We start from the raw sequence: 15,298 nt of genomic DNA, 5'->3' as shown, positions 1-15,298 counted from the left end.
TTGGAGAAAAGAGGCAGTTTGAGGGCATTACACCAAAGAACAACCTCTAGGGGACATTTGGAACTTCAGACTCCTCTAATTCACCTGCACACACTTCCATCAACCCCCGCATTTGAAACACAAATGTACAGCTTTTGTAAGAGTTACAGTGGAATAATCTCTGAGCTGATCTGAAGCAGAAGGGAGTCTAAGAGCTGACCCATTATACCTTATAGCAGAGGTGAGAGCCACTTCCATCCCCTCAGTCCACCCCTAAGCAGAGAATGCATCTAGTTGTTTGGCCATTATTTACTTCTCTGGCTTTCCACACGAAATTATGAGCTCTTTCGGTGTCCCCAGGCACTCACACAGGTCTGTCACAGAATAGGTACTCAGAAACAGACGGATGTGTGGTGGGGCGAGTGAATGATATAGGGAGAAAAAAGAGGAAAAACACCTGGTACAGTGATTTATTCCCCTTGGAAACAACAATCTTGCTCCCCCAAGGAGTTTCTATAGCCACTCCCAGGATTTGTGGGTACACCTCGTGGGCATACCAGACCCCAGGCTCCAGGGCGCCAAACATGCTGAACAAAACCTCAATGACTAACAAGCACAGCCCAGAGAAAGGGCTGTCAGAGCACAGCCACTTCCCTGTTTCCTTGGCATCCAACAAACCCTCTGACACAAGAATAGTTCTCATGGGACAGCACAGTAAAGGGTCAATAGGGAAAGAGCTCAGCAAAGAGGCAGCAAAGACTTTCCCTACATGACACAGGCCCTTAGCAATCTATTAAGTCCGAGATGAGGAGACAAAAAAAGTTCTGATTGGAATGGAAAGGAGTATGGCCCGAGAGTGTCAGGAGACCTGAAATTCATTCATTCATCAAATATTTATTGCACACTTACTAGGTATCAGGCCTTGTTCTGGGAAGTAGGACATAGTAGTGAATCAAGAGACCAAAAAATCTCTCCCCCGGGGAATTTACAATGTTTTTTAATAATTTTTTTTTTTTTTATCTATATAGACAGGGTCTCACTATGTTGCCCAGGCTGATCCTGAACTCCTGGGCTCAAGCAATTCTCCTGCCTTGGCCTCCTAAAGTGCTGGGATTATAGGCATGAACCACTGCATCCAGCCAGAATTTATAATTTAGTTGGAAGAAACAAACAAGCAAGTAAAAATGTAGTATGTCAGATGGTGAGAAGTAAGGCTGCAAAGGGGCACAGGGAGAACAGTATCAGAGGAGGGGGTTGTCATTTTAAACAGGATAGTCAGGAAAGGCTTCTAAAGAAGGGGAGGGGGTAAGGTGCAGATTTCAGGGTGGGGTGTGGGGAGAACAGCAGCTAAGGAAAGGCCTTGACACAAAGTGGCTGCTGAATGCCCCTGCAAAATGAGGAGCTGGGACTGATCCCAAAGGTATTTTCCACTCTCAAGCGTGCCCTCCATTCCCTGGTTCCTAGCAGCCATCCAAATACAGTTCAGAACTGTACTGAACTGAATACCTGGAGTCCTTCAAATCACCTCCTCCTTTTCACCTTCACACATGTAGTTCTTCCAGTCTCCTCTATCTTCATGTGACTGACTACCTCTACTGCCACTCTCTGCTCCAGGTTAGCCTAGGGGTCACAATTCTGAGAGTCCATAATATAACCTACACATCCCCTTGCCCCGAGAGACAATGTATCAGACTATTATCATTGTGTACTGTTTCTTTAGACTAAATTATGCAAGGGCGGTAACCATCTCCCCATTCCCACTCCTAGCCTGGTGCTAAGTGCATCATAGTTCCTCACTAAGCATGTACCAAATGCTGAATGTTGGATGCACAGGTGAGTTCCTTAAGGGCAGGACCCAGCACAACGGAGCAGACACCAGGTGTGCTGCATGAATTGGTGTCTGCCCTGGTGTTGACATTTTATCCAGATAGTATGTCATCCTCAATCTCCAACCATGGAGGTGCAGGGTCAATTCAGATGTGGTCCTCTGGGGTTCAGGCCAGGGCTCAGAGGTATAAAGCATACTTTATGTTTATATATGCTGTGGGTTTGTGTTTTTGTTTTTTTTTTTAAATTAGAACTTGCATTAATCTCTAACAAGCCTTAACCTCACCCTTAAGCTTCTGTGTGCAGAGATAATTTGGTGTTTGGGGCATGGTTTTTCCAAGCTCATCATTTGGCAAAATTTATTCATTGACCTAACATGAAGTGCTCTTAAAGTTATGGAAGCTTTAGAAGTGGCTGCTGCTGAAAGGCCTGGAGTGGAGCTGGCTGGTGCTTCCGGTCTGCTATTCTCTGAACTCGATGGTAATGTAGGCATAAGTTTGTCTTGATGGCTCCCTATCTTCCTTTTTAGCACTTAGGGCAGTTCAAACTTTTTTCAAATAGAGCCATAGTGATTGAGAGATAAACAGACAGGCCATCTCATCCCACTCTTTCATCTGACAGATGGGGAAAGTGGGGTCCAGAGAGGTAAAGTGGCAACAACTCTGCAAAACAGACATGATCACTTCCACTTTACAGATGAGTACGCTGAGGCTCTAAAGCTATGTAACCCACTCATGGCTTCAGAGTTAGTCATGGATATAGCCAGATTTGATTCCACATCTGCTTGATTCTAAAGACAAAAGCTGTCAATGCTGAACCTGGCTGACTCAAATGTGATTCTCCCCAACACCCCAGGGAAGCTACGAATCACAGGCTGCATGAACCAAAAAACAGCACAGGGTGCACCAGGGAGGCCAGTCTATTTGCCCAACTCCAGCACTTCCTGAAGCCCAACATAAAAGCCCTGAGGGAGGGTCTAAGGGCTTCTTGGACTGACAGCAGAGTTTCCCACCTCCTCTGCTGGGCCTAAATGGTGTGAACTTTCTTTAGAAAGTTTTGCAAATCAGCCAAGTCTAGTGGCTCAAGCCTGTAATCCCAACACTTTGGGAGGCCAAGGTGGGTGGATCACCTGAGGTCAGGAGTTCAAGACCAGCCTGGCCAATATGGTGAAACCCTGTCTCTATTAAAAATACAAAAATTTGCTGGGTGTGGTGCCACGCGCCTGTAATCCCAGCTACTTGGGAGTCTAAAGCAGGAGAATTGCTTGAATCTGGGAGGCGGAGGTTGCAGCGAGCCGAGATCGCACCACTGCACTCTAGCCTAGGCAACAGAGCGAGACTCCATCTCAAAAAAAAAGAAAGTTTTGCAAATCGGCTGAGCATGGAGGCTCACATCTGTAGTCCCAGCACTTTGGGAGGCCAAGGTGGTTGAATCGCTTGAGCCCAGGAGTTCAAAACCAGCCTGGCCAGCATGGCAAAGCCTCATCTCTACAAAAAAAATACAAAAATTAGCTGGGTGTGGTGGCATGCGCCTGTGGTCCCAGTTACTCAGGTGGCTGAGGTGGAAGGATCACCTGAGTCCAGGAGTCAGAGGTTGCAGTGAGCCAAGACGGTGCCACTGTGCTCCATCCTGGGTGACAGAATGAGACCTTGTCTCAAAAAAAAAAAAGAGAACAACAACAACAAAAAAGAAAGTTTTGCAGATCAGATGTTAGAAGAGCTGGGATTTCTCTGAATATCACATAAGCACATGCCGTAGTAAAGAGTGCCATCCTTACTTTTTGGCCCTTATCTTCACTGGTGGTTTTAGGGAAAGATAACCTTAGAGCTAAAAACACAGCTGTGCACATATGTGTTGTATATGTGAGTTGTGAGTGTTGAATGTGTGTTTGTACAAGAGTTCTGAAGAATGTATGTGCACAGTGGGGTAGGAGATGGGGATATAATACTATGCTGAAAAGAGGATAGATTAAGGAGGCTCTCTTTCTTCTTCTCGTCGTTTACTTTTTTAAAGAGACACGGTCTCCCTATGTTGTCCAGACTTGTCTCAAACTGCTGGCCTCAAGGGATTCTCTCACCTTGGTCTCTTAAAGTGCTGAGATTACAGGTATAAGCCACCGTACCCAGCCAAAGGAGGCTCTCCTCCATCCCTCTCTCTTCCTTTCCTCCTCCTTCCCTCTTTCTCTTCCTTCCTTCCAGCAATATGGAAGAACTACAACTTCTTCCTCCGTTTGAGGGATGCAAATAAACCTTCAGTCAAAATATACGTCTCACCCATCATCCCCATAGAGATCTCTAGCTGGTAAGGAGGTAATCAGAGTTGGGGACGGGAGGGAGGGGACATCTCAACTATCAAAGCAAAAGGAGACAGGTCTCCTTCAGGCAAAACTTAAGTTAGGGTTAAAAGGAAATATTCCTTAAGTTCATCCTGAAGAGGTCTGGTTTTTGTTTGTTTGTGGGTTTTGTAGCACAGTACAACGAAAAGAACATATAACAATGTTGGAATCTGGCCTGCAAATACCTTTTCTGCCTCTTACTGACGGTGGAATTTTTGTTACTAAACTTCTTAGATTCAAATTGGATAGGATAATCAAAATACACCTCATCAGGTCACTGAAAAGCAAATGTCACAGAGTAAGTAGATACAGTGCCTGGCACACAGAAGGCATCCAAAGCGTGTCAGCATCTTCACCTGTGGTGCAGCTGTGAAGGCCACAGTGCACAGTGCTGGCTTCAAAACAATCCAGTATTTTTCTTTCGGAATAAAATGAAGGGATATGAAAAAAGTGAACACATACCCAGTTCCTCTAAGCACTTTCATAAAACACCGAAATTACATTTTTAAAATTGTTTCCAGTCCTGGGTAAAATATACACAGGGAGCAGGAACCTAAGTATCTTTGCTAAATTTTCCTTTCTAAGAGCAAAACAAAAACAAAAAGATGAAGAATGGAGGGAAGTGTTATTCATGAACACACAACATCCACGTTTAATGTTGTCATAGGTTGGGGCCCATCTTTCAGCTCTGCATCCTCAGTAATGGGAAGCCAATGTTGGCTTAGTTTAGAGGCCTCTAAACTTGGAAAGGATTGGGGGAGAAAGATAAATAAATCAAACAAACTTTCTGTTGTTTTTCCCAATTCCTAATTATGCTTTTTAAATAAGTTGAAATCAAAATGTTCTTTTTTTCAAACAGTTTGTGCCCCTCTGAGCTACGTCTGACCTCTCAGCACCTTCTCGCTCTGAATTCCATCAAAGCAGCTGAAAGCAGGAAGTGCCTTGGCACACACCGACCTCATTCAAGGGGAGAGGAAAGGCAGGGAAACCCACATGTAACTGACAAAGAAAACCAGAGCAGCCCTCTATCTGTCCGGCAGCTGGAGGCAAGCAGGGCACTTCACCTGCATTGCCCAACCGTCTCCAGGAAATCAGAGTCGACATGGCCATGAGAAGAGAAACATGGGAATCAAATCATCGTTCCACCACTGGTCGAAGGAACTCAAACATGCTGCTTATCCTCTCTGGGCCTTGGTCTGTGGATTTGAGAAACGGGGCATGGATTTTATACTTCACAGTGTTGTTATGAAGTCATGCGTCCTCATGGAGCAGAAGTATTTTGCAAAACTCAAAATTATTCTAAATACTTAGGTAATGATAATCCTTAAAGCCCTCCCATCCATGGAATATGGAGGACTGACATGGTGAACGTTGCAAAAAAAATTTTATCAGAAGGCTTGGGCTTTAGCAACAGTCCTGGTGTTTATGTACATTTTGGCAGTTCACTTTAATTCTCTGAGCCTTACTTAGCAATCTTTTCCCGCAACAGATTTTCAGAAACAGTGCTTGTACCCTAAAACGTTATATTTAGGTTGGTGGAAGAGTAATTGGCTTTTGCCATTTAAGTAATATAGTCCAGGGGTTTTTGTAATGGCAAAAACCTCAATTACTCTTGCACCAACCTAATACAAGTGTCTTTATCGCTTTAAAATTTCAAAATGTGTCCACAATGCTTATCCAGCAGCTATGGCAAATACTACTTTTATTTGAAAAACGAGGGGAAAAAACTGGAAAGTAAAATAACTTCTGCTAAGGCAGTGGCAGAGCTCAGAATTAAACCTAACTTTTCTAGCTAACCTCTTTTTCAAGGATTTCACAGTGATGTCATGCCCCTAACTATTTTGAGGGCTATGATATCAGAAGGGATGGAAGCTGGAACTGAGCACTACTCAGATCAAAGGGTGGGTACTTACCACCAAATACAGCATAGTGTACATGGAGAAGGAGGCATGGCCAGAGAAGAAAGACTTCCTGTAAGAGCAAGAGAGGGCCATGAAACAGCCATATTCACATCCCTGATACACACTTGTCTGTCTTTCTTCCCTCCCTAGACTGTAACCTTGAGAGTAGGCACTATGCCCTGTTCACTTTTGCATCCTTCGCAGTGCTTTGGACCCACGCCTGGAACATAGCAGGCACCCATGAATGCATGAATAAACAAAAGAATGAATAAATAAATGTACTTACCGATGCTATATTGGAAGTATTGATTTACATATCTGTCTCAATCATCTGACTATGAGTTCCTCAAGAATAGGAACTATGCCTTGTTCACCCATCTAAACTAGGGACCAGCTAGTAAGTGCTCACTGAACTGCACTGTATGAAAGGGGTTCAGGCTCTGGCCATGGGTAGGTAGGTGGTGTCTCACCTGGCTTCCTGGACTTTGCTATCATCCCCTCTGCATCTGTAGTTCTGAATGTAGCCTTCAGAGCAGTTGATCTGGCTGAAATCAGGGTTGCAGACACTCAAGAAGTGAGGACGCAGGCGCCCTATGGACACTTTGGCAATGTCTGTGAAAGACTGGCTGATGGCACAGCCAAAGAGGAAGCAGCCCACTTGCTTATAGAGTGCTGCCACGTAGGGGTTCTGAATCGTTGACCGCGACTTCTTCAGGTAATAGATCCGGTAGAATTCCCCCGTGATGATCTAAAAGGAATCCAATAGGGGAATTAGATGGTATCAAGATTCATCATTAACATTGATGCTGTAAAGGATATTTAACAACATAAGAGAATATTCAATATTTGCAAAGGAGTGTCCTAATTTTCTATTTATGAAATATACAGATACAAATATGCACAGAAGGAAAGATCAAAGCGCTAACAGAGTTGGGTGTTTTAAGCCCTACATGACCATGTAATACCTTTGTAACAACAAAAATATACAAATATATTTATATGCATATATATGTGTGTGTGTGTATATATCTATATCTATCTATCTATATATATATATTTTTTTTTTTAAGGGAGAGACAAGAACTTAACTATAGAAAAGAAATACAAAATGAAGAATCAAGGACAAGGTTAAGGGTAGCTATGATGTCACAGGGTCTGAGCAATTCTCGGGATTCTGGGATTTGGGGTAAAGGATCACAGACAATGACCTGACTCTAATAAGGGCCTCAGCCTCGTGCTGACATTGGCCATGGTGAGAGTTTCTGTATGAAGAGGTGGATATACCACGGTTAAATCCTGGGGAATCCAGACTCTACCACCAATCTGGTATCCTTCAGCAATAATCTATGCCCTCCAAGCTTCGGCCTCCTGCTCTATAAAAGGAGGCTGCTCACCTTTGCAGCTGTTGGTTCAAATAGGATAACATGAATGGGAAATGACCTGGACCATAGAGAGTGATGCTTTTACTTTTTAGAAGCAGAGTGTGATGAATAGAATACCAGTCTAAAACCTAAGGAACTTGTAGTACGACGCCCTTCAGCGTTTGTGAATTTCCTCCAGTCAGCCTGTGCGGTCTTCTCTGATCCTGAAGACCCTTCTCAAATCCTTCTTGATTTTCACATTTTATCTATGATATGATGCTTAGAGATTTATCACTACTGAAAACAATCCACCAATTACAGATTACCTATTATATGCCAGCCATTGCTTTTAGATTCTTTATGTCATGAAATCCTGACGCTCAAGATAGATATAGTGACATCATTTACATTAAGGATGGGGGACAGCTGATGTTCTGTAAGGTAAATGCCTATGATGTGTACAACCGCACACCCTGCTGCCTTTGTCTTAACTCCACAGCCCAGCCATGGGCACTTCCTGCTTGTAACCACAGCCCAGAGACAGTGATGGTCAACTCATCACTCACCACAAAAGTCCCTTCACACTTCCTCCCAGGGCAGGACGATGAGCTACACTTGCCCTTTCAGAGGGAAGAGGGCATGTGCACAACCACAAGGGAAGCAATAGTGTGGCATATCTGGACACTCCTTTGCAAAGGCTCCCAATATTCTTTTACAGTGGAGGAAAGCATCAAGGCACGAGGTCTGATCAAGATCCTCAAGGGCTCCGAAGTCTGGGGAAGGACGACCATGTAGGAGGGAAACACCAGCTGGGCCCAGGGACAAACAGGTGCAGCAGCGAGAACAGCTACTATCACTGCCAACATTGACACAGTGACTCTGTGTTTATAAATGCTTTATATATAAGAGCTACACTTCATTTTCCCAGATCATATTGAGTACAATTCTGTATTAAAGGAACATAGTCAAAGGGCACTTTAGCCAGCATCTTGGCATAGCCGTTTCCTGGGAGAGTGAAACTAGTATGTGACCCTGCATAGATGCTCAAAGACTATCAGTTGAAGGAACAAATGAATGAAAGGGAGCAGGACGGTAGTCCTCAAAGTTGCCTTATTACAAAATTGGAAGGATCCCCTCAACATTACCAAGAATGCTTTGATAACACGTTGCAGACATTAAACTCTGAGAAGCATGGCAAGTCATTAATGAAAGGGACCATTATATTTAGAAGAAACTTAGGTCCAAATGAGCTCCCATCTAAAGATTAAACCCAGGTGCACTGACTCCCTGCCCAGCATTCTTTTGTACCATTCATGATCTAATTCCCCTTTTGAACCTGTTTATACATTTACCCTATGTAACCTCACAGGCAAACAAGTTCCAGATGTTTATTACCACAATCATGTTCTCTTACTCTTTTTTATTCTTCCTTACTTATAAATCATACGAGATTTTTTATGCAGCAGGAAGAGCACTGAACTAGGAGTCAAGTAGCCAAGGTTCAAGTCCCTACTTGTTTAGTGAAAATGGGATAAATTGGTTTCTGCATTTGTAAAATGAGGGTGCTAGACTGATTGATGACTTCATAACTGCAATGACATTTATTCTCAACTCTCCTGGGATATGTTCACCATCCACCACTAGCCTGCCAACCAAGCACAGGTAATAAGCAATAGCAGAGGAAAGTTACTTGCTCAGCGATGACACCAGAAGCAGGGAGCAGAACCAAGGCCCCAGGCAAAATCCCTGACCTCAGATTGCTCCCTGGTTCTCTGAACCAGCCACTGCTACAGATTAAGGAACTGCTTCTAAGCAGGTGTGGCCTGAGGATCAGTCAACACAATTTCCTGTTTGATGCTGAGAAAGAACATGTGAGTTTCCACTACAAATTAGCATCTCTTGCATGAATTTACTGATTAATCTCAGATGAGTCACCTTTGTGCTCCAGTCACTTTCAGGGAGACGGGGTTTGACTACAATTCAGGGATTCTTTTCAGCTCTAATGTCCCATCTCTAAAACTTCCATTTTTAGTGCCACAGTCTTAAGACAGTAAATTGCAAAGTAAAATGTTTCCTTCACTCATGAGAAGACAAGGAGATGAAAAGAACATTTTGTAGTACCTCAAATTCTTAATAATAATGTTAACAGCAGCCATCTCTTACATTTATTTTGTACTGTAGTTTCATTTAATCTTCTCTGGGAAGAAGATATTCCATTCTACAGATGGAGATACTAAGGCTCTGGCAGACTGACTTTTCTGAAGGATTTGAGGCCAGTAAGTGACAGAGTTACGAGTAGAGCCCAGGTATTCTGACTTAAGCTCAAAGACCCACAGCAGGCTACATTGAGATAATTTTATTATTTCTATTGTTATTAAAACCAATTTCCACTGTAGGAGAGCAACTGCAGATTTTTAAGGAGAGGGTCAGGCTGAAGCCATTTAGCAGACACATGACTCCAGGACCACATGGCTTCTGGGGCAGCCTTGACAGATTTTAGAGTGAATGAGCAACAAATTATGTATTTTCTCTATCCCCTTGTATAGAAGGGTCAGGGAGTCGACAACACAGCCATAAATCATCATTATGAACCAGCCGGACTTGGCTTCTTGTAATCCTAACCCCTAAAAGTCTATTTAATGAAATTTGGGCTGTGAAAGGCAGCCTGAATACCTCACCTCCACAGACGAGGCGAAGGCTTAAATTGTTCTCCAACACGTTACACACCTAACTCTGGAGTCCCAGATTTACTGCTTTCGGACTTTATTCATTACTCACAATGTTTTTATTCCTGGGTAATAAAATAAGCTCTTCCCTCCCCCTCCCCCTACAAAGACTCTGTCCTCACTCCCAGACTCCTGCCCCCAGAGCCCTCATTTCTGCCTCAGTCAGCAAGGTTCTGATATGTAAATTTCACTGCTGAGAAAAATGCCTTCAATGTTGATCCCTTTCTGAAAGAGCAAGCAACAGATTCTGGGGGTGATGGCAGGCTGCCAGGCAAGCAGAGAATTCTCCCCTACCTGCCTTTTAAAGCACTTGGCACAGAATCTGGAAACTAATAAAATGGGAAAGCATTGCAATTAAGCTACAAGGGGACAGAAACAGATCAGTCCTTGCCTGAGAGGGGCTGCAGTTTGGAGAGAGATTGGCTCCAACTGCAAGACAGCTCCTCTTCCTGTCTTCTCTAGTGAAAAAGAGCTCAACTGCCCACATATTTACAAATATTTAACTGTTACGGAGAGGAAATATGAAGAAAAATTAGGATAGACTTTTGGGAAATGATAGCGCATGAGGTGGAGAAAGAAGCAACAACGTTGTAGCCAGAAAAACCTGTCTGAATCTTGTCTATTACCTTAGGCATGTGACTTTACCTCTCTGGGCTTAGGTGTCCTCATCTATAAAGTAAGGTTAATAATATCTACCCGGCAGGATTGCCAGGGAATTAGATAAGGTGATATGTCAATCACCTGGCACCTAGCAGGAGAGCCCTATAAAAGTTAACTTTTTTATTCCCTCCATTGGAGAAGACAACAAACAAACAAACAAATAAAAAACATGTTTTGTAGAGAATATCTCTTCCAAGAGCTCCTTGGACGATACCATACCTAACTGAAGAGTTTGGAAGTACCACCCCTCCAAGGGTAGGACCAGAAAATGTGTGTACGGACGGCATTGCTTCTGATCATTTTATCTAGTATGTCTTTTTCAGCAGATCAAGACAGAAGCAAAGTCTAAACCCAGAGCAGAAGGGACAACCCTACTCTACTGTTTTGTGTTATTTTTAAGATTCCACTCTATTTATAAATTATCCCAAGAAAACTAATATCTTTGCACAGCAGCCTAACAATCTCTCTTTCAGAGACTGAGAACTCATCTTCCACTGCTGAGTCTGAAGGACAAACCTTCCTATACTCTGATCTGCTTTAATATTTGCTTAGTACTTTACAGCTTACAAAGTACTTTCACATCCACTATACTGTTTGCTTCTCACAACACCATATGAATTACTAAATTATTACCAACACTTATATAAATGCGTATGATGAAGGCCAGAGAGGGCAGTGAATCACTCTTGATAAAAATGAGACAGCAAGAAGACCATCACTGAAGCTGGGACTTTCTCATTCTAATTCCTGTGCTGATCCCGATGACATTGAGTTGGCCTTCTCTTAGAAGTCCTACTAGGCAGTAGCATGTATGTCTCCAGAGAGACAGATGTTCACAGAACGCCCAGTAAGCGCCTGCCATCTTGAAAGGCACCTGCACCTCTAAGTTTCTGGTAGCCACAGAGGGTCAAGTTGTTCTTTTACATCTTGGTTACATGAATTGATGAACTTCTTTTGCCCAGAAAAGATTAATTCAACAAACCATTGATGATGGAGAATCATGAAAGGAGAATCACATTTCTCACTTTAGTTCTCAGTCCTAAAGGCAAGGAAAAATATAATGTATCTGGGTCCTGTTTCTAAGGATGGAGACAGATGTATGGCTGTATTTTCTCTGGAGCTGACTGCTCCATCTACTGCAATAAAGTGCGGCATCTTAAGTAACTAGAAATAGTTGATTAGAAATTTATTCTCTGATTCTTCTGTCACTTGGTTACCATCTTCAGCCTTTTTCAGGAGATCAGTGCCTCACCGTCTGGGAAAGGTAATGAAGACAGAGATCTGTCCAAAGATACCAGTGTAATTTCTGGGTTTTATGGGTAAGTCAGAACTCCAATATCTAGAATAAAGACAGCAAAGAGGCCAGAGAGGGGCTACAGAAGCTATTTATGGTTGAAATTAGCAGTGGCTGCCCTGTGCCCACAAGTCTCATGAAGAAGAGAGTCTGAGGCATAAAGCATCATTATTTTCCCAAAAGTCAGGGACTCAGAGTCATGGGCCTCCTGACAGCCCAACTCTGCCAGTCCAGGCAAGAATCTCCTGGCTGTTCTTTCTGCAGCATTGCCTACTGCAACCTCTTACTCGTTTTTTTACCTTGAATGTCCTAGGCTTCCTTAATATCACACCAGCATGCTTTTGTTACTACTTCTAAATAAATGTGGGTCTTCCCTAGGACTGTGTTCCTGGTGTTCTGCTGTGATCTCAGCTGCTTCAATAGCTTCAATTATTAGCTCTATGAAGATGACCTTCCAAAGGCCATCTCTCTCTCTCTCTCTCTAGCTTCAGCCTACCCTTTTCCCCTAATTGGCCCAATTCCAATCTTCCCCCAACTCTTCCCAACTAGAGATGTTATTAGCATTTCAAATTAACCAAGTCTAAAGCCACGCCCATTCCCACTCCTGTCCCAAACTTCACTTCTCTTCCCTCTATTTCTGCTCAAGGTGCCACCAAGCATATGACTGACAAAGATGTGCAATCTTAGACTCCTTCCTCTCTCTCATCCCTTTGTCCATCTGGCTTTTGCAAGGTCTCCTGCATCTATCTTTTTCTCTCTATTCCCCTTGCATGGCCACCACTGTGGTTCAGGCCTCATCCTTACCTTGATTAGAAAATTGACCAAGCTCACTTAAAATACTCTCATCAACCTCTAGCCAATTAGCCAGAGTAAAAATTTCTCAACATTCAAGGATCTTCACGATCTTGCCACAATCTTCTTTTCCTACTGTAACCTTGTCTACTCCCTTATATTCCATTCATTCAGCCAAACAGGTCTGCTCTACATTCCCTGAAAACACTTCATTGTTTTGAAGTCTCTAACATTGCTGAAGCAACGCCTTCTGCCCAGGTCAGGTTCTCTGACGAAAATCCCACTTATGCCTTAAAGTAGAGCTCAAGTGCCAACTAGTGTCCTGGGTTAGAGTTTGGCTCTTTGACTTGAGTCTTGTACAACTGAGCTCTCTCTAAGTCTCAGTTTCCTCATCTCTAAAAATGAAGATGATGACAGTATCAAAAGCAGGGTTGTCGTGAAAATTATATGGGACAAGTGCTCGGTGAATGATGATGATGATGATGATGATGAAGTCTTGGCATAAGCCTTAGCCTTAAGTGCTCTTCCTCTGAACTCCCACAGCACTTTATTTAGACCTCAGACAATCTGCAGCATTTGACATGTTTTGTCCTTGAAGCTCTCCCCTCCCTAGCAGCCACCACCATGCACTGCCCTGACTCTCTTCTTATTTTCAGACTAATTCTTTCCTTTCCTTGAGGGTCTAATCCTATAGTCAGTCTTGTACTTGCTTTGAATTCCCTTTAAATCATAAGATCCAAAGGCAAGATTTGTATTTTACACATCAGCTTATAGGGCAAGGTGCCTATCACAAAGCCTGCTTGTTATAAGGGAGGTATCACCCTGTACCTACCTACACACAACAGGTGATCACCATCTCTACAAACCATTGATGCACACTGTCAATCTTAGGCAGTCATCTGCCCAGTGTTCTAGATGTTTTATCTTCCTCCATACATTTAGCTCTCCAAGCCCAGTAACTAAAAGCTTTTATAGCTAACTAACTGAAGAGCACTCTACTTAGCACTGACCAGAGTGGGCCGTCATTAGCATCTGTTAAAGCACTTAGGCTTGAAAGCCAAACAGACTTAGGTTTTAATTCCTGTTCCCCCATTCACTAAGCAGAGTAACCTCGGGCTAGTCACTTCACCCTTATAAGCCTCAGTGTCCTCCCTCATTTGTCAAATGCGGTAAATAATAGCAACCTCACACAGCTGTTGAAGAGGATTTAAGATAAGACATGAGTTTCCGGTCCATTAAATAGCTCATAAATGTTATCTGATTCTCCACCCCATCCCCAACACACACTGCCCCTCACAGAAAGTATTTCTGGGCCTCCTAAGCATTATCACTTCAAATGGAGAATATCATCACCTTCATATTAGTTTTTCAAATAATCATGAATCCCTAAGAGCTGTACCTAACTAAGGAAGAATTGCTGCTGTTCTCACTTCTTCCAGGACACGAGAGTGAGTGGGGGTGGTGGAGAAAGGGAACAGATGAAAATTTAGTGCAATCTCCATGCCTGTGTTCGTTAAATCACAAATAGATGCCCCCTCCCACTGTTCCCCCAGGGATAAGAAGGTCTCAGAAGAACTCCGTAGCCATCTGATCAGGGGACAACACAGTTGAAGGATTAATGTGGCCTCTCTCTGTTGGTGGTCTTGGTAATTGCACAGATGTAGAGGATTGTAAACTGGGGGACTGGGTCTCCCACTAACGCACCACTGGGCCAGCACAACTGCACATTTTTCAGAGTTGAAAATTCGACTAGCCTTTAATGAGGAGGCAATGTTGGGGAACCTTGTTTTCTTGGCAGGGCTCTTGCAGATAAAGGGAGATGGAGGGGTGGGGAGGAACTAATGAAGTCCAGATGTGGGCAAACTGAAGCCTGATATTGAATAAACAAGTCTTGCAGGTACTAAGCTCTTCTTCTTGTCTCTCCAGCAAGAAATTTGCATATGGTACAGAGTGTGTTCCCATGTGCCTCCTGGAGCATAGTTGAGATTTTAAGGAAGAAAACAGGACATTTTTCCCTGCTCCGTGAATCTTCCGATATCTTTTGACCTAATGCTTTTGATTTTCTGCCCCCAGTTTATGACTTCTTCAGTGATTTTTCACAAACATATATTGAGCACCAAGGTCTACGTCTCACACGAGCAATACCAAATCAAATCAGATCTGTCACTCCCCCATGCAGCTAACAGGATAGCCAAGAAATAGACAAGTAAACAGACATGAGAATCAGCACAGTGACTGCAGCCACAGAGGTAGGCCCAGGGTTCTCTGTGACCTTTGGAAGGTAGGAGAGGAGACAGCTAAGGAATGCTTCCTGGAGAAATGTCTGCCTGGTGTTTATTAAGTACCTACCATGTGCCCAGAGGAAAAGACCTGGCCCCTGTCTTCCAGCAACCTATTATGTAGCTTTTTTTTTTTTTTTTTTT

The 15,298-nt window shown here is 43.3% G+C and overlaps 1 protein-coding gene across 2 annotated transcripts in view; it reads right to left on the bottom strand.

Moving 5' to 3' along the window:
- The window catches only part of PPAP2B (phosphatidic acid phosphatase type 2B), a 152,422-nt gene that overhangs the window by 23,132 nt on the left and 113,992 nt on the right, over positions 1-15,298 (bottom strand). For both annotated transcript variants that reach the window (XM_011941486.1, XM_011941476.1), the window contains 2 exons: positions 6,513-6,790; positions 6,055-6,112 (listed from right to left, as the gene is read on the bottom strand). In XM_011941486.1, the coding sequence (XP_011796876.1) occupies positions 6,055-6,112; positions 6,513-6,790 (336 nt within the window). The remainder of the gene's footprint in view (positions 1-6,054; positions 6,113-6,512; positions 6,791-15,298) is intronic.

This window comes from Colobus angolensis, unplaced genomic scaffold (assembly GCF_000951035.1).
Source record: "Colobus angolensis palliatus isolate OR3802 unplaced genomic scaffold, Cang.pa_1.0 Scaffold102, whole genome shotgun sequence".
Classification (NCBI taxonomy): domain Eukaryota; kingdom Metazoa; phylum Chordata; class Mammalia; order Primates; family Cercopithecidae; genus Colobus; species Colobus angolensis.
Note: the sequence above shows the minus strand (reverse complement) of the source record. Positions and strands in the feature narration are given on the sequence as shown.